Here is a 19,620-nt window from a genome sequence, read left to right on the forward strand (position 1 = left end):
ATGTCAACAGGGGAAGTAATGCTTCGTTTCCCCATGTGCTGTTTAAATTTCTTAAATTAGACTCCTGGGCTGCTATTAGCTAGGGGAGAAGAAGACAGATATAATACAAATACCTGACTTTCTTCCTCTTAGTAGGTTTTAGGGGTGATTTAAATTGGGGAAAAAGTAGGGTTGCCATATTGTATATTTGGAGCAAATTTGTTGAACTTTTTTGGCAAAATCTCAAAAATGTTTTGGAGGCATTTTTTGGCGAATTCGCAAAAAAACCCTACATTTCCAACATGGGTTTCCATATGCCCAGGTTTCCCCGGACAACTTGGACGTTTTTTGGAAATTCCGCCCAGATGCTATTTCGGGTGGATGAATCCCAGCTATGTCCAGGAAATTCCAGACGTATGTCAGCCCAAGGAAACAGCATGGTAGGGAAAGCTTTCTCCTAGTACTGCAGCTCTGATCCAACTCCCTTTTCCTGGCAGCTGCTTTTAAGTGAACACCAAGACGTCAGGAGATCAAATCCTGCACCTCACATCTTTGGTCCCAACAAAACAAATGTACTGAAAAGAGTGGGGAGGGGAGGGAGAGTAAGTGAGAAGCTTCTAAAACATGGTCTGTTGTCTGCAGCTCCTGAAGGAAGCCCACACAAAGAGAGGATGCTTTTTAGGGGTTCTGTCTGTTTTTGACAGTCTGCTTTTTTAATGGCACCATCTCCCTCTGAGCAAACAAGAGTTTGGGCCTGGGGCCTACCATGGACCCCTGATAGGGATCTCTTCAGTATTTATCTCTTGACACTCAGCACCCATTCACCTGTAGCTGTACACAAGTCACCAGCAGCAGCCACTACCCTTCTCTTCCTAGTCACAGGGTCCTAGTTCTCAGCTCCTCCAAGAATTTCATTCCATGTTCAGACAAAGCAAGAAGCAAGTTGTGCAGGTGAACTGTAGAGGTGCCTGCCTTCTCATGGAATGCAGAGTGTTATTTACGTTCAACAGATGTTTTAAGTTCAGATCTTTAAATAGGCAGCCCCTCCTTTTCGTTAATCCCTTCTCCCTTCTCTGCTCCTATAGTTTACCCCAAGCCATAGGAACAAACAGTGTCCCTTGTTGCATGAGGAGGACAGGATTTTCCACATGGCAGCTCAGCCTGAGAACAGTGCCTGAATGTTTGATCTCATTCAGGTATCAGACATCCCTCCGCAGGCTGCTGTAAAGCAATCCGTTCCAGCTGAAGGCTTTTCTCTGAAGGAGGATCAGTTGTTAGAAAAGACAAGCTGAAGCAGGGAGCTGGAAATTCCAGGAGAGAAAAGACGCCACATGCTAAGGATTCTTTACTTCCTTCATGTGTACACACAGAGAGAGAGGGAGAGGGAGAGGGAGAGGGAGAGGGAGAGGGAGAGAGAGAGAGAGAGAGAGAGAGAGAGAGAGAGAGAGAGAGTTATGAAACCCACCAGCTTGCCTACCATGCAGTTTATCCATATGATCAGTCACGGACCAATTTTCAAAATTAACTTCTTAATTTTATGTTACAGTTCATGGCCAAATTACAAGTGACACTGAGTCACATGTAGTTGCCCCTGCTAGCTAGGAGTTTTGTTTAGGAAAAGCAACCATGGGGGGTGGACAGAAGAACAGAAGAAGGAATTGTGTGTGTGGAGGGGGGCATGTTTAAGTTTTCCTTTCTTGTTATTTTCCACAATGAATGTCAAACCTCCCCCCATCTGCTTTCTCCCTCACAGGAGAAAAGATACGGATTCCTGCCCTTCTCCATCTCTCATTCCCTTGTATAATCTAATTCAAACAATCACCGCACTGTGTCTCTTGCCATCCAATGATGGGAGGTGGAAGAGGGAAAATGCACAGCACAGCTGATTTCAGTGTAATTCACACTAGAAAAGAGATAGAAAGCAACCAGCATCAGCTCTGTCTTTCTTAAAATATTTAATCTGGCCTTTAGTATACATGCATTCTGCCTTTTTATGCAAAACAGGATTTTTTTTAGCTTGGTAGGGATAACTGGCATATATGCTTAGACATACAGCAGCTTATTTAAATAAAATAAAATAAAAGTTTGCTGTGTTACTTATATAAAGCATGAGGCGTGCATTTTATGGTAATACAGTCATTCCTTGGTTCTCGAAAAGAATGTGTTCTGGGAGTCCGTTCTAACTGTGATGCTTGGCTCGTGATATACCACAATGTTGAAAACCTAATATCGCCCAGCCCTACTAGAGAGGGCTTCATCACTGGTCCAGATCATGACTGGGTATGCTGCATGCCACTGCAGGCCTGCCCAAAGTGAATTGACACACTCACCTGTGTACCCTGAGCTCATTCTGGAGCTTTAGTTAGAGTGTTAGACAACCTGTTTGTCAATAATAATTAGCCTTTACTGTTCTCTGGACTTAAGTGCACACCCTGCCCCCTTTATTATTTTTATTTTTAAGCAGTGATTAGTCTTCCTCTTTGTCTTTCAGTGCAACCACAGTTCAAGTCCCTTAACCAAATATTTAGCAGTCCAGCTTCTGGGCATGTAAGGACCTGCCTGAGATCTTGTTGAGCAGTTGCCAATTAATTAGACAATGCTGGGCTGATCAGACCAATGGCCTAAGACATCTTCACAAAGTATACACTGCAGAAGAAGGGAAATGGGAACCGGATTTTGAGAAGTGGAATGCACACGATTGGGAGTAAATGCAGCTGTGTGTACTCTGTGCTTTGCTAGGGGTTTACTTATGGGGTAAAGAAGAAAAGTAAGCTAAACAAGGCTATCGGCAGAGGGAGAAATCTGAAGGATGAAAGATAAGTGATGCAGTTTAAAGGAAGCATCCAAGGAGTAAGGAAGTTTATGTAAAGCTTGATAGCATTAAAAGAGGGAAATTAATGATACTTTTTAACCCCTATATGCAAACCCCTGGCAAATTGCATAGTACATGCATCTGTATTCGTTTACAGTTTCGTTGTATTCTCAGTCTCTCAGGTTACTTTCCCATTCCCTCAATTGCTTCCCTTATTTTCAATTGTGTGGCTATTTGAAGCTGCTGTATTTAACACTTTATTATGAATTGTTTGCTGCCGTGAGAATTTAAGAATGTGATTGGGAGGCCCTGTGTAAGTAAAGCTTGCTTATTTGTTTATTTATAATAGTGCGGAAGGGTGGGGTTTAATTTTGATGTACAGTTAGTGAATCATACTATTGGCTCCTCTGTCCCTGTATTGTGTGATACTATGAGTGGCAGTTGCTTTTTAGGGTCTTATGTTGGTGCTTCTAAGATTAGTTACCTGAGATCCTTTCAACTGGAGATGTCATGGATAATTCTGAAGCAAAAAGTTGTACTTTTAAATAGCTGGTAAAGTATAAGAGCTGAGTTAGTAGATTAAGCCAAGACTACTAAGAGATATATCCCCAGTGTCTTCTATGATATTCACTGACAATATTTCTGAAGGTCATTTTGCAGATCAAACACAGCTTTATTGTCACCCCTACAGATGCATTGTCACCATCCTACAAATGCTGCTCCTCTAAGTGGCTGCCTGGATCATTTGTGTGGTCAGGCCTGGCCCATGGCAAGCATCTCATCTGGCTGTCAAGAAGGATAACTAACCATTGGAGGGTTTTGAGAAGAGCCTTAATATGGCCAAGGCAGCTGGAAAGGTAAACAAAGAAGGGCTGATTCATGCAACCATTTTTAATGTGGTGAAGCCACCCAATTTATTGAGTTTTTTTGGCATGCTGAGCAGTCTTGGTCTGGTATCAGGGGAAGTTCAAGAGCTGCCATTGTTTTATTTACTTTATTCCAAAGATAGAACCTCATGTTTATATGAATACAAGATGCCTTGTAAAGTTCCAAAAATAGTCTCCACTTTCAGCTGAATATGCCAAGCCTGTTCCCTAGAAAGGGGGCATAGTCGTATCTGTTTTTCCCGTAATTCCTGGTGTGGCCAGGAAGCTAGAGTAGAAGTTTGGCTATGCAGTGATAGTTTTCTTTATTTATTTTTTGCCCTTTAAAATATTAAAATTAATTTTAATAATTTTATCCCTCATAGATTTTATTGCAAAAATCTATACTGAAGCCTAAACCTGATCTGTATGTCTCTTTTCCTATCTCGTTGTCTTGTCCCCAGCTTATTATAGTGTCTTCCTGTCACTATTTCCCCTAAAGTGTGGTGTCTTTTGAGTTACCTTGTGGTGAAGATCCACAGGGAAGATGCCATCTAAGACTCAGGGAACGATTCAAATACTGTGGTACCTCGGTTTAAGAACAGCCCTGTTTAGGAACTATTTGGTTTACGAACTCCGCAAAACCGGAAGTAGTGTCCCAGTTTGTGAACTTTATCTCAGTCTAAGAATGGAATCCAAACGGTGGAAGGGCACTGGCAGCAGGAGGCCTCATTAGGGAAAGTGTGCCTCAGTTTAAGAACAGTTTCAGTTTAAGAACAGACTTCTGGAATGGATTAAGTTTGTAAACCAAGATACCACTGTGTGTTGGAACGGCAGGTGAGCTGAAAAATGCAATTTTGCCAAATTTATCAGTCTGTGATTTCTCCAATTTGGATTCTGCCTACAGTCCTAATTCTGTATTTAGCCAATGGTTTGTGCATCTTGTCACTTGGAAATGCTCCTGCTATTAGCTGAAGTGAATTGTTTCCTTTAAGCGTTTTACCCTATTTTATATTTGTGTTCTAACTTTAATATACAGTAAGCAGCCTTGAGCATATGTTCCTGGACTACAGGGTAGGCTATAAAATGTAAAATAGGTAAATAAGGTCACAGAGCCTGGGCACACAAGATACTAAATTCCATTGAGCCCTCTGCCCCCTGCACACACAATGGCCCACACACAAGTTTCTGAAGCCATGAGCCTGAAAACCACATCTGAAGATGTCTCAGCCCTTTAGTTATATTCCCTTACTTACATATCTCGACTTGTGCAGTACATGGCTTGTGTTTACTTTGTTGCCATGCCTTGTTTTTAACTTTGGCTTATGGTTGATGCAATTCTAAAACAAAACTAAAATCTCAACATGACTTATGAAGTACTATCATCATCTTTTAAAATTCTGGGATTTAGCAGAATTGTTTTTACAGTAATTGACCAAGATGAAAGATGACGCAAATGTGTCATTTCACCTAGGAACTAAACGGCTGACTCTGTAACATAGCAGAGCAAGAACAAAAGATGCTGCATACCAAGGATGAGGGTTCAGAGTCAAGCTAGAGGCTTCTCTGCTTTGGAGTCCATTCTTTGAAATGTGTGATTTTTGTCCTTCGCCATGATCCCAAAGGTGTAGTGTGACTCACCCATCACTGTAGGAACTGCAGTCTCAGCTGAAATCCACTTGCTCTTGATTAAGAAATTCAGAAAATGAACTCTTCTCATCTTCTGCAAAACTAATTAGCATTAAATAAGTAAATAAATAAATCTCAGGGTGGTTTCCAACATATCTGTCACATTTTATTTGTACTACTAAGTCTTGATGTAAATAACATCAAAAGTGCTTGAGAAGGAAGCTGATGATTCATATTCCCTACTACTACACAGTTGCTGCTGTAATATAGGTGGCATCTTCTAGGGTTGAGTACATGCTTTGTATGAAGAAGATCCCAGATTCAATTCCTGGTACATGGCCAATTAAAAGGGTCTCAGCTAACCGAGCTGGAAATTACTTCTCTTTGTATGGGACCCTGGAGAGCTACTGCAAATAAGAACATACGATACTGGACTAGACGGACAAATAGTGTAACTTGGTATAAGGCAGCATCTGTTGTAATAGTGATGTAGTTGCTGACAGTCTCCATATATAGAAAATGGGCAGGATACAAAGAGCTACCTGGGATCGGGCCTACCAGGATGGACTTTTGATTTTCCCTCCTTTTGAACAATAGACTCCTACCATTGCCACATCCCCAAATGGTTTTCAGTTTCAAAAGGGGCTTGGCTATGCAGCCATTATTTGAGAAATACAAGTTCAAGGCCCTGGTGAGCATGCAGAACTGGATGCGCAGTTCTTTGGATCCAGGCCAATAACCATAACGTCCAAGCATAAGGATCTTAGAAATTTCTGAGTGAGCATAAATTGAAAAATAACCATGTTACTCATGACTAATAAAAGCCATAAAGGGCTGAAGCAGAACTTCCCAAATATATAAAACCATGTTGTGCTCACCAGTTGCCTCAGTGTTTCTTTTGCTTCTTTCTTTGTCTCTGAGTAGCCAAAACCATGGACAGTTCTCATACCTGAATGTTTATCCGAAGCCAGTGGACTCAGAAAGGCAGACATGGTTCAGAGACACCAGTTCAAAAGCCTATGATAAAGAAAGCAGTGATGATATCAGTTCTACCTGTGTATTATTATTATTATTATTATTATTATTATTATTATTATTATTCCTTCTACTACTATTACTACCATATTGGCCTGAATATAAGCCACACTTTTTTCCAAATTCCGATTGTGAAAAGTTCAAGTGCAGCTTATATCTGTGACCTTATGGTATCGTTGCTGAAACAGCTGCCCACGAGGGCTGTCAGGACTGCAGGACAACAGCACCCATCCCGCCTGCGTCTCCCAAGCCTCCCCCGAACCGCCAGCTTGGGGAGGTAGTGCTGGGAGGCAGGCACTCAAAACTGAGAGCCAGACACCCCCCGTTCAGGGTGGTAGTGCCAGGAGGCAGGCTGCACCGGCAAATAAGCCTTGAATTTTAAAGGTGTCTTATTTGCAGGTGCGACTTATATTCAGGCCAATACAGTATTACAGTGGTGCCTCGCAAGACGAAATTAATCCGTTCCGTGAGGCTCTTCGTATAGCGGTTTTTTCGTCTTGCGAAGCAAGCCCATTGACAGCTTAGCGGATTAGCGCTATTAGCGGTTTAGCGGCTTTTAGCGGATCAGCTGATAAGCGGCTTATCAGCGGATCAGCTGATAAGCGGCTTAGGGCTTAGGAAAAGGGCGGGGGAAGGGGAAAACCCCCGCAGGAACTCGCAAGACATTTTCGTCTTGCGAAGCAAGCCCATAGGGAAATTCATTTTGTGAAGCGCCTCCAAAACGGAAAACCCTTTCGTCTAGCGGGTTTTCTGTCTTGCGAGGCGTTCGTCTTGCGGGGCACCACTGTACACACAATTCACTGATCAAATCAGGGAACTTTATTTTTAAAAAGAGGGAAAGCAGGCAGGTCGAAACAGAATCCGTTTGACTTCCAAAACGTTCAGAAACCAAATCACGGCTTCTGATTGGTTGCAGGAAGCTCCTACAGCCAAGCGGGTTTTCCGTCTTGCGAGGCGTTCGTCTTGTGGGGCACCACTGTACTAAAATTTCTATATTGCCCTTCATCCAAAGATTAGAGGCCAGTTTACAATATAAGAACACAAAAATGCATGACATAACAAACAGAAACAATAAATCCTTCCCCACGGTTTAAAAGGCCACAGATTGTTTAATTAGCTGCAGGCCTACAGGCCTGGAAGAAGAGGAATATTTTTTCCTGGCACCTAAAGATATGTAACGAAAGTGCAAGGTGAACCTCCCTAAGGGGAACATTCTATAAGTGGGGAGCTCCTGCAGAAAAGGCCCATTCTCATGTGGCTGCCCTCTGGACCTCTCGCAGAGGAGGCACACAAAGAAGAACCTCAGATGATGATTATAGGGGCTGGTTTAGTTCCTATCAGGAAAGAAGCCCTTGAGGCACTGCAGTCTTTACTGTTTAAGGCTTTATAGGTCAAAACCAGCACTTTGAATTGAGCCTCTAAACTAATTGGACGCCAGTGCAGTTGGGCCTGGATTGGCGTTATATGCAAAATCCATCTTGCACTGGTGAGCAGCCAGGTTGCTGAATTCTGCGCAACTGACATTTCTGAATCATCTTCAGAGGCAGCCCGATGTATAGCACATTGCAGTAATATAACCTAGAGATTACCAGAGCACAGATGACAGAAGTTAGGCTATCCCTGTCCAGTTAGGGGCATGGCTGGGCCACCAGCCAATGCTGATGAAAGGCACTTCATGCCACCAAGGCCACCTGAGCCTCAAGAGAGAGCCATAGATGCCTAAGTCAATTGAAACTGACTGGTTCCCTTATCTTACTTGGTTTGGAGGCATAGGTTTTGACTTGGTGATGGTGTGGATTATCGCCCCTCTCTGTGACCTGCCTGACCCTCTGGCATTACCTTCACCATCCCCACTCTCTGATGAAACTGACAAGGGGGTGGAAGAGGTGGGAAGACATGCATATATAAATGCTGCCCTGTCACTTTCTTTTAAACATTCAGATATTACTACCTGCATCAGTGCTGATGCACACATAGGCTTCTTTAAAGAAACCCCTCTCTTGGAAGCAGTAGCAATAGTGGCAAGAAGGGAGAAGAGTGATTAGAGGGAGAGAAGAGGGCCACTGAGTCCTCTGTTCCGCTTCATTCCTTGTGTCCCTTAATGTTGAAAATTCAGTATGCAATTTATTGTCCCTACAAGGGAAAGCAACTCACACAAATGCATCACACAAGGTTCCCAGTGCAACTAACTGACTGTGGATCTATTGGCATGTGGGTTCCCAGACCATGCATTACAAACTTGAGGTGGGCTGCTGGAGTGAGGAAAACACAAACCATGCACACACCATACATTTAAAACACCTTTCCCTTCTCCAACAATTATGGGAACTGTAGTTTGCTCCTCACAGATCTACAAATCCTACCACCATTGACAAACTACAGTTCTTAGGATTTTGGGGTGGGGGGAGAGGAATGTGCTTTGCGTGTATTGTGTGTTCATAGTCACATTCCCCTAACATAATAATAATAATAAATTTATTATTAATACTCTGGGCTGGGTTTCCTCAGCCACTCTGGGTGGCTTCCAACAAAAGATTAAAAATACATTAAAACACTTATCTTCCCTCCCTTCTAGCCCAGCAATGGGATCCTGCCTGCTTAGTAGGTGCAGGCTTAGCTGAGTGAGACACAGCTCTCTCCCACGGTGCTATGGCTGAGGAGGCACACAAGGGCAGCACCTTTTTGTTAGAAGGTGGGAACTAGTTAATACGCAGCTGCCATCACTCTTGATTCACCAGAGCCTTAGTTTGCTAAGGTCAGTGAGTGAGGCTGCCAAGCAGGCTTGAGATTCCACACACCTCTTCCGATAAATTAAGTTACTGGCTTCCAGGACATAACTGCTGATAGGAAAGAAACAGCAAACAGTGTGGCCATGCCAAAAAGAAACACACAATCCAGTAAGTTATATCAGGATAGTTTCTAAAACAGTTGGGCGTATGAATAGAGAGGTCACTTGGACCTATCTTTAGAATTCCATTGGGTACACTGAGGGCCAAGCTAGATGATACGTTAACTTCATAGCCATGCCCTTAAGTACACTGTATCTTGAGAAGACCCAATATGTTACTTACATATAGCACCCTAAACAACACTGGGCCAGGTTATTGGAAACACTGACTTCCTATCTATAGCCCTATAAGAGCATTATAAGATCAGTCATGCTGCAGCTCAATGATTACTGACTTGTAATGCAAAGGCAGGCTTTCTTATTGATTGTACAGGATCTATAGAATGTCCTCCCTGTTGACATTTGAGATTTGAGAATCTGTATTGGCATTCCACCAGCTCTTGAAGACACATCTGTTTATACCAGCATTTCCCGATCCCTTGACCTGGATCTCCTGTTTTTGCTGTTGTATTATTTTTATGATACTGCTTTTTATGGTATGTTTTAATCATAGATTATAATTAGTATATTTGCCTTTTATATTTTGTAAACAGCTTATAAGTCAGTTTAGACATGGAGCAGCATATAACAGCAACAACATCAACAAAAATAATAAATGGGGTTTTTTTTGGGGGGGGGTTAACAGTTTTCCTCCCACACTGGTCCCAATCAGATTGGCACATCTGTGATTGCAATTTGTGTAAGGGGAAAATAGCAAATGGGAGTCCCCCCCCCATCCTAATTGTTAGCATGCAGAAAGGGGGTGGGCCAAGTCAGGTCCTTGGCAATGGGCAAGCTGCCATGCTAGCTTCCTGATCTGAATCAGGCCTTCTGTGCTTGCAATTTGTGTAACAAAAACAATCCTGCACTTTAGAGCATAGATACGGAGCTAATAATATCATCTCGTTTGACCCCCTCAAAAATAGTGAGGGTTATTACTTAATAAATAAGGGCTCATCAGGAGAAAGAGAAATGAAGGTTTTTATTCTGAGCTCCCACGTGCCCTGTGATACCTCAAGGAAACCATGGAGTCAAAGGGAATTTAGGTTGACCAATTCATGTATGCAAATGCTCACCTCTGCTTTTCTGCAGCAATGTGGCATCAGGAGTTGGTAGTTTGCAGGGAGGAAGTGGTGGAGAGGTGAAGAAGTGATTAAACCTGGTGCGGGCAACCTTTGGCCCTTTAGATGTTGCTGAACTACGAGTCCCATCAACCCTGGCAAGCGTGACCAATGGGCAAGTATGACAAGAGCAGTAGTTTAGCAACATCTGGAGGGAAGATTGTCTTCCCCTTGCAGCTTCCCCAGCTGTTTTTTCTCCTGTAGCCCCTTCTCCAAATAACACTTTGAGTCTTTGGAGAAGGAGCTGCATCAGCTAGCAAAGTACCTTGAAGGCCATGTTTATACTTCAGCAACAGCTATACCACCATTATCTGCTAGTTAGGAGATGTACCTTTCCAATTCCAGTTTTGTCTGTGAATACAGAACATGAACACTTGCCCTCAAATAGTTGCAAATATGGCTGAATCAAAAATGAGTTTGAGTAATAAAGAAAAACCCAGCCTCTTAATCTGTATATCCAATTTTCGAATCAGAGGCGAGCAAGGGAGGAGCTGGCCTCTTCCTTTCTGTTAACTGCAATTTTTACAAGGCTACGGAGTGGATACAGTTTGGCTAAAATTGGTGGGAGTTTAGGACAGGGGTTGTGGATTTAATTAACACCCCCTTTCTTCCTGCTCCCTCAGTAATTTGAGCACTGTGTATAACTATTCTAATCCAGGACAATTAACAGTAACTTTTAAGTGTTTTTATGTTCTGAACACACTTGAAAATAAATACTGATTTAAGCCCTTCTTTCAGCTGAACGTTTGCCAAAAGCCACATTATTCACAGGTCCCACTGTACATGCAGTTACTCAGCTCTGTCCTTTGTCACCTATAAAATCAAAAGCTCCAGTTTCTTCCATTCTTTTCACAGGGGCCCCAAAGTGTCTGGGACTTGGCTGTGGGAATGTAGGGGTGTTGAGGCAAACATAAACCCTTTCCTAGAAGCTAGGCCTCATAAACACAGACAGTGGTTGATGGAATAACAGCTTCACACTAGGCTGGATATAGGGATTTGCCGCTAAAATGTTGCTACAGAGCTCAACAGCACTCAATTTACGAAACCTGAAATCCGTTTTATTTGAGATCCAATGGAAATTCTAATTTGGACCCTAAATGGAATCCACACATGGAAATAGGGCATCTGCAGTAGAGATGATGGTTTGTTTGCATATTCCAACATGGCCCTATAATGAACAGTAAAATAAATACAGACAGTTTGAGATCCATAGAGAACAAGTAGTTGACCCAGTGTCCTTTGCAAGAGAAAAAAAAAAGCAGCAGCTAATAGCAAACTTCTGGAGCTTGTTGATCCTGTGTCAGTATTTGCTGCAAGTTCCAAATTGTGAAATCTCTCCACGATGTGGGACAGATGTTGTGGCAAAGAAAATAAAAACAAACAGACATCAGGCTGGGAAAGGCAGAGACTAAAATGACACCATGTTCTAATTCCCTGTGGGACAGCTCCATGCAGCTTTCCAAATGACTGGACCAATGAGCAATTGGAGACTGAACAAGTCATATAAACAGAGCAGCTCAAGGTCTGCAATCAGTTCTGTGGAGTGTCTACAGTGTGAGCAGCAATTCCCGAAGGCAGGGGAGGAGGAAGGAATATCTTTGCTCCGGTGTCTTCTAAATGATCCTGACAATGCTGTGTCCAGAGCTGTTTGCGTAACAAAATGTACTCAAGTGGATTTTTTACAAAGCGCACTCTGGTTCCTATGGCAGTAGATCAACAAAAGGATATTCAATTAATTCAGGCGAAGGAATTCCCTCTTGCAGAGGAACTAATTCAGAAGTGGAGGTAAGATAAGGGCAGAGATGTACCAAAGGGAAATAAATGGGTTTATTGTCCTTCATTCAGAAGAGAGGTATAGAGGAATCAACAGCAGCTGCAGCTAAGACAAAAAGAGGAAAGACTGAATAAATAGCCCAAAGAAGATAAGGACATTACATGCATCCTTCAGTCACTTGGACCTGGAAAAGTGACCTGAAAATACCCTAAACTTCAATATTAATAAACTCCCTCTCTCATAATACCAGGATCAGGGTGCTCCAAGGAAGCTGAGTATTGCAAGATTCAGGACAGGACAAGAGGCAGCACATACTGAAACTGAATAATTGGCTGCCACAAGATGGTGTGGTGGCCACCAACATGGACAGCTTTAAAATGGGATTAGACGAATTCACAAAGGATAAGGCTGCCAACAGCTACTCTTCACCCTGGCTAAGTGTCCTTCCCCCAGTATTGGTGACAGTATATTCATAAATAACAGTTGCTGAAGAATTCGAATAGGGAAAGTGTTGTGCTCAAGTCTTTCAGGTGGGTTTTCCATAGACGTCAGGTTGGCCACTGACATCAGGAATCACAAGACACGAGAAGCCAGTAGGAGAACACTTCAATCTCCCAGGACATTCAATACAGGATCTCAAAGCAGCTGTCTTATTACAAAAGAATTTCAGAAACAGACTTGAAAGAGAAGTTGTTGAATTACAACTTATCACTAAACTGAAAACTATGGAGAGACATGGTCTTAATAGAGATATTGGATTCCTGTCTCATTATATATGCTAATCATCTGCATACTATCCCTTGCTTTTTCCTGTAGGACTAATTGCAGTTAACAGTCATTAACAGGTTTACCATACCCATTGAGTCAATCACCCATCTCCTACTACCCTCCTGAGAAAAACCCCACCCCATCCTCCCCTCCCACTATATATAAGGGTCTGGTGACTTCTGTTTTGGTGTATCTGAAGAGGTGTGCATGCACACGAAAGCTTATACCAAGAACAAACTTAGTTGGTCTCTAAGGTGCTACTGGACAGTTATTTTATTTACATATTTCGACTGTGTCAGACCAACATGGCTACCTACCTGAATCTAGGTTGGCCACTGTGAGAAGAGGATACAAGGGCCTTTGGTTTGAGTCAGCAGGGCTGATGTACTTAACTTTAATAAAATATAGAGATCTTCTCAAAACACTTTCTCAAATGGGTTTCCCATGTTTTCTGATCAGTTTGAAATTGCCATTAGAACAGTTAGGAGCTTTTCCTTTCCAGCAAGAACCCAGCCACAAATATAAAGGGAACATTCTGAAGCTGAAAGTTTGAAAAGAACACGGGGAAGATATTATTTTACCTGAATTGTTCGTTTCATCTCTAACTACAGCTTGTAAAAGCTTAGTAACAGCAGGATTGTGTTATGTGGGGAAAACCAAAAACCAACCTTACTTAACCCATAGTTACTTAAAATATATCCAACAATCAAAAACAACTGCCCTCCACTCTTATTAACTTAATGACAACAAATTATCTAGTTTAAATGGCCCAGTGTAGTCAGGTTAACAATTGACCAATCTGCTGATCAAATCAGAATGCTGGTTGTTCTAGACAGTGGCTTTGCACCACTTCAGAATGGAAGAGGGGAAATTGTGTAATTGTGTAAGTACTATGCCTTTGTAAAATAAAACTCTCCAAGTTGGACCCAAGCTAAATTAGTTGATTTTAAGTGCCCTTAAAATCAATGGGGCAAGTTAATCATGACATACTGTAGTTTCCCAAGACGTCAATGGAATTTAAGTTAAACTAACAATTTGGATCAATCCTTCTATATACAACATGCCAGGGGAAAGAATCCAAAACTAGCCTTTTCCATTGGAATATGATTTCTAGCTGCAGGAGATTTTTTTTACACATAGAAGCATTCAAATATGTTCTCCCACCATCTGTATTTTGAGTTCCATAAGTGCTGCATCATGTGCTGATTCTGAACATGTAAATCCTTATCAGAATCACAGCATCACCATCACAGGACTTGAAGAAATCTCGAGAGCAAATTAGTTCAAGCTTCTATGGTGAAGCAATGTTTGCAACAACTTAAGCTATCTCTCACTGATGCTTAACTTCTCATAAATGCCAGTCGGTAACTTGAGAACTTTCCTAAGCAATGTATTCCATCACCGTCACCAACAGCAGGCTTTCCATAGGCCAGTAATTTCCAGTTCCGGATATATGGTGGAATCTATACCTTTTACAGGATGTTCTACTTTCCAGTGTATCTTCTCTGGCCAGAATTCTTGGACTTCAACGAACCGTGTTAGCTAGGGCTAATGGGACTTGTAGTCCAAAACTACAAGTTGGGGAAGACTGACTTATGTCTTTCTCTTTTAAGTGAAGCTTGACGTGAGACATTACTCCATCTCAGGCCTAAAGAATACAAAGCCCCAGTTGTTTCCAGTGTCCTAGACCTAGATCTTTTGTGTCTACTAATAGGACCCAAAATAATATTTGACATTTTGCAGCAATGTCACATTGCTGACATATTTGTGCTCACATGATTGACTCTACTCCCAGAGTCTTCTCTGTGCTGCTGTTTAGCTATTTATCCCCGAACTAACGCACTTTGATTTTGTGTGTGGATGAAACTTATGTTTTATTTTCCTAGCCATTGCTTGTTGGTAGCAAGCATGCTTTGCCTTGGAAATTCTCATGTTTAATCCTTGGCATTGCCATTTAAAACTATATTGGGCCTTGTAGAGCCACTGCTAGTTAAATAGACATGCTGGGATAGATGATTCTGTAGTCTGACTTAATACAAAGCCGCGTCATATAATACCCCCATTTATCAAGAAGATCACAGAATCATAGAATTGTAGACTTGGAAGGACCCTTAGGATCATCTAGTCCACCCCCCTGCAATGCAGAAATATGCAGCTGTCCCATATGGAGATCGAACCTGCAACCTTGGCATTATCAGCACCACACACTAACTAACTGAGCTATCCAGTTGGTGGATTTTACTGCAAGCCTCCCAAGTCATTTCAGCCTACTAAGCTTTATTGTCAGCTATTGATCTGAATGGTTTCCTTTTTGGCTACTCATCATAGTATTAATATCACTGTTAAATACTAAATTTAGGAAAACATGAATGAATTTTATGGGGATCGATATTAGGGCTTGTTTGTATGACGAAGAGCTTAATTTGAAACATTTTTCTTAAAATGGTGATAGTGTTGGGAAGCATGTATGTTCGGTTTTTTTCTTTAATCCTCATCTTGTCTCTCTGAAGTTTGTCATTTCCCAAACGCTTAAGTACCCAAACTGCAACATCCCAGCAGCCCATCAGTCCACATAATCTGCATGCAGTGCTTGATACTTAAATAACTCAGGGCAATGTCTCAGCACATGAGACAAATCTACATAGTATTTGCAAATGCTGATGTATAGATGCAGATTTGGGTCTCTGAGCACATTAAGATGGTGAGTGGCTGGGGTTTCACTGGCACTGTGCTTTGGAGCATGCCCAACATCCCTGTAGATAAAGGTATTTTTAAATACGTTTTAACAAAATTAAGGAGGAGGGTGAAAGGAGTCCTGGGACCAATGCAAAAGACCCTGGACATGCTTAAAGCCCCTGGGCCATATTCTAATAGTACCCTTAGTATACAGAGACTGAATTGTGCAAATAAGGGCCTGTAGTCAAATATATTGTGCTACGACTCCCCTATGTACTTCTCCATATTGGTGCACATATGAAGCATATCTGGTTAACAGACCACACTTTCTTCCTCCCTATGTAAGAGCTTCCACTGAAAGAGGAAGAGCGAGCAACAAAATGAGCATGTACTGTCTGGACATCTTTTACTTGCAGAAAGGGGAACTTATGTGTAACTTGCATAGGGAACTTGGGGGGGGGGGGGTTCCTCTTCACTTGGTATATCCAGCCAGATAACCATGAATAGGATTACCTGAAACACATGAGGCAATCAAGCCTAATGCTGCCTCTAATGGAATACAGTGGCATTAACTTGAGTGAATTCTTCATTGATTCCATGGTGATAATGTTGCACATTGCATGCATACGCTTGCTTCCAGCATTTATCTTAAAAAACAACAACTGTACAAATGAGCTCCATATCACAACAGATTACAGGGGTGCACCCAGCATTCCTTTCATAGTTAAATTGGGTTGCATGTTTTGCCAAAACTTTCAAAATGGGGTGCTTAGTAAGTAAAAGGCATTTTACATGCTCATCACTCTGGAAAGCCTGTAAGCATATATGTATCCTCTCCACCATGCATATAGTGTGTGGTGTGGCTTATGTGCCTGATCTTAGAAAAAAGGGTAAAGGAGTCATTTGCATATGAATGTATGCCACACGTCATATGCAACATTGCATCCATCAAAGTCAAGCAAATATGCACATCCGACACCCTACCACACATCTAGTCCCGAGAATGATGAGCATCTGAACTAGCTCTTACCTTCGTGATGAATGAGGGTGGAATGTTTTTGCCCTTCAGAAAACCTCTCTAAAGCCATTGCTAATATGGTTTGCATCCATTAAAATTTGTACAGATTTACAATTGCTTATTCATTGAGCATTGAGGCTGACCTTAAGAAAAGAGAGAAAAATCACACATGCAACCAAAAAACAAAACAAAATGCAGCTGGCCTGGTTTAAAGTCAGCCAAAGAGCAGCCTACTTACTTTCTTCCTCACATCAGTATAGCATAGTTCTGGAAATGACTTTTTTATGCTATTCATAGCAGTGTCTATATTTGTTGTTGTGGAAGAAAGTGGAGATAGAACGAAAAAAATATCCAGTTATAGTTATCTATCCATATAATCATAAATCATATTTCCTCCATTGTAACTTATTCCTCTTGCCTTTATCCATTCGCAACACTGTTAATAACAATGATAATTATATAATCTTTAACTCTAGGATTCTATTCAGACTTTATAATCTTCACAAACATCTGTGGAGTATCCTTATCTTCTTTGTTATGCAGTTCCCGTTAAGCAAAACAAACCTTGACAATATCCATTTTCCCATGCTTAATCTTTTGGCTACTGCTCTGGCTTCCTAGTCCTACTAGGCCTACTAAATACTGGAGCGACAATGAGCCTTATACCTGTGAGACTTTAAAATTTTATCCTGCAGAGGAAGATAACCTCTTAACAAAATACTTAATTTTTATGAAGTGTCAACAACATGAGAGTCAAGGTTACCTTCTTCCTCTCTCTCCCAATGTATCATCTCCAGAGAGCAGGTAGCAGATTCTGTGCTGTACTTGACCCTAAGAGTGCCACTGTCAGAGAAGAAAATACTTTTGTTATTTGGTTGTTTGTTATGTAATTATTATTTGTTATGTACTAAGGACAATTACACACCACCATTCTAGCTCAAAAATTGAGCCACTCAATGTAACTTACAGGACAAATTAAAAACAAACCTTCCAAATGGACACTCTACTGAGGGTGAGTTTACCAGGCAGTGTTTCTTGGTATGAGAAAAGGGACTTACAAAGGTATTCTAAACAAAACAAATTCCTTCCAGTAGCACCTTAAAGACCAACTAAGTCAGTTCTTGGTATGAGCTTTCGTGTGCATGCACACTTCTTCAGATACACTGAAGTATATCTGAAGTATATACAGTGTGTATCTGAAGAAGTGTGCATGCACACGAAAGCTCATACCAAGAACTGACTTAGTTGGTCTTTAAGGTGCTACTGGAAGGAATTTGTTTTGTTTTGACTATGGCAAACCAACACGGCTACCTATCTGTAAAAGGTATTCTACTCCCTCTTTTTATGAAGAAGCTTAGGAAGGGATGTAACAGGAAAAGGAAAAGCTTCATGGGTTAGCAAAGCACAAGTTGCAAAGAGTGCCTCTATTTAGTTTGGAGAGGCTCCTTTAAAAGTATATTCATATTCGTGCTGATGTAATACTACAACATAATTTCATTGGGTATTTCCAGACAACTTGTTTATTGAGCAGGTTAGGGAAGGTTAGATGCTGCTGCATCAAAGCCAGTTTTACCCCACAGTTTCCAGTGCATTTTCCTATTACTTTTCTTTTTGCAAAAGTCTGATCTTTGAGGGTAACTGATTCATTTCACAATACCTCCCAAACAATCGTAACTGCACAACCTAAATTTGGTGGTATGTGGCTGAATCTCACCCCAAAATAGCAACTGGCTGGAATCCCCTTTTATGTTTTAAGTGATATCAATGGAGGTGCTAAGATGCATCAAGTTAATAAAAAGCCCACCAGGAGGGAAAATTAAATATGTCACAAATTTCTGCATAGTAGAATGGCATCCTATAGATAGTAAACTTTGTAAGTTGCAAATTTAACTGCTATGATTACAGGAAGGAACTAGCTAATTCTAAGGTCCAATTCATTTGTGCTCTTTGGCTTCTTTTTCACATTAGTGCACTTAGGTAGTGTTAGATTCTGGACTTAAGGGTATTATGCCACACCCCCTTTGAGACGATAATGTGTGGAAGGCCATAGCTCAGTGGCAGAGGACCTGCTTTGCCATGCAGAAGGTCACAGTTCAAACCCCAGCATTTTCAGGCAGGGCTGGGAAAGTCCCCAGTCTGAATCCCTGGAGAGCCACTTCCAGTCACTGATCACTGCTGAGCCAGATGGACCAATGGGCGTCCTATGTTATTCAAAATGGGTTTTTTAGTTAGTTAGGTAGTTTTGTAAACTGCTTAGAGGTTTTCCTATACTCAAGCAGTATATAAATTTTGTTAGATAAAATAAATAAAACAAAATGTGGAAAGCCAGCACTGTAATAATAATAATAATAATAATAATAATAATAATAATAATAATTTATTACTTATACCCCAGCCATCTGGCCAGGCCTCCCAAGCCACTCAAGGTGGCTTCCAACAGGATATTAGAAACACAATAACTAATAAAACATTAAAAGCTTCCCTAAACAGAGCTGCCTTCAGCTGTCTTCTAAAAGTCAGATAGTTGTTTATTTCCCTGACATCTGATGGGAGGGCGTTCCACAGGGCAAGTGCCACTACCGAGAAGGCCCTCTGCCTGGTTCTCTGTAACCTCACTTCTCACAGTGAGGGAACCGCCAGAAGGCTCTCGGAGCTGGACCTCAGTGTCCGGGCAGAACGATGGGGGTGGAGACACTCCTTCAGGTACACTGGGCAGAGGCCGTTTAGGGCTTTAAAGGTCAGCACCAACACTTTGAATTGTGCTCGGGAGCCAATGTAGGTCTTTTAGGACCGTTGTTATATGGTCTTGGCGGCCACTCCCAGTCACCAGTCCAGCTGCTCCATGTAGAGTGCATTGCAGTAGTCCAAGCGGGAGATAACCAGAGCATGCACCACTCTGGCGAGATAGTCTGCGGGTAGGTAGGGTCTCTGGTAGACAGATGCCCTGGACACAGAATAGACCTGTGCCTCCATGGACAGCTGTGAGTTCAAAATGACTCCATTTGGGGGCCTTTCTGCTCATTCTTCAGAGTGGGTGCCCTGGACTTCTGTCCCAAAG

At 41.8% G+C, this 19,620-nt stretch overlaps 1 protein-coding gene and 1 long non-coding RNA gene across 4 annotated transcripts in view; one reads left to right on the forward strand and one right to left on the reverse strand.

Annotated features, from left to right (window-relative positions):
- LOC309336291 overlaps positions 1-19,620 on the forward strand; it is a 95,668-nt gene that overhangs the window by 24,673 nt on the left and 51,375 nt on the right. For 2 of the 3 annotated variants that reach the window (XR_014153977.1, XR_014153978.1), the window contains one exon: positions 3,483-3,648. This is a non-coding gene — a long non-coding RNA (uncharacterized lncRNA). Of the gene's footprint in view, positions 1-1,893; positions 2,830-3,482; positions 3,649-19,620 lie in introns of those variants that run through there. The other variant, XR_014153979.1, reaches the window with a different exon arrangement.
- Positions 16,578-19,620, reverse strand: part of RAD51B (RAD51 paralog B) — a 351,970-nt gene continuing 348,927 nt past the window's right edge. The window contains exons 11-12 of the mRNA XM_081851645.1: positions 17,326-17,405; positions 16,578-16,705 (exon numbers count right to left, since the gene is read on the reverse strand). Coding sequence (XP_081707771.1) covers positions 17,350-17,405 — 56 coding nt within the window. The 3' untranslated portion in view covers positions 16,578-16,705; positions 17,326-17,349. The remainder of the gene's footprint in view (positions 16,706-17,325; positions 17,406-19,620) is intronic.

The sequence above is a fragment of the Podarcis erhardii genome (assembly GCF_964252035.2).
Source record: "Podarcis erhardii genome assembly, chromosome: 1".
Lineage (NCBI taxonomy): Eukaryota > Metazoa > Chordata > Lepidosauria > Squamata > Lacertidae > Podarcis > Podarcis erhardii.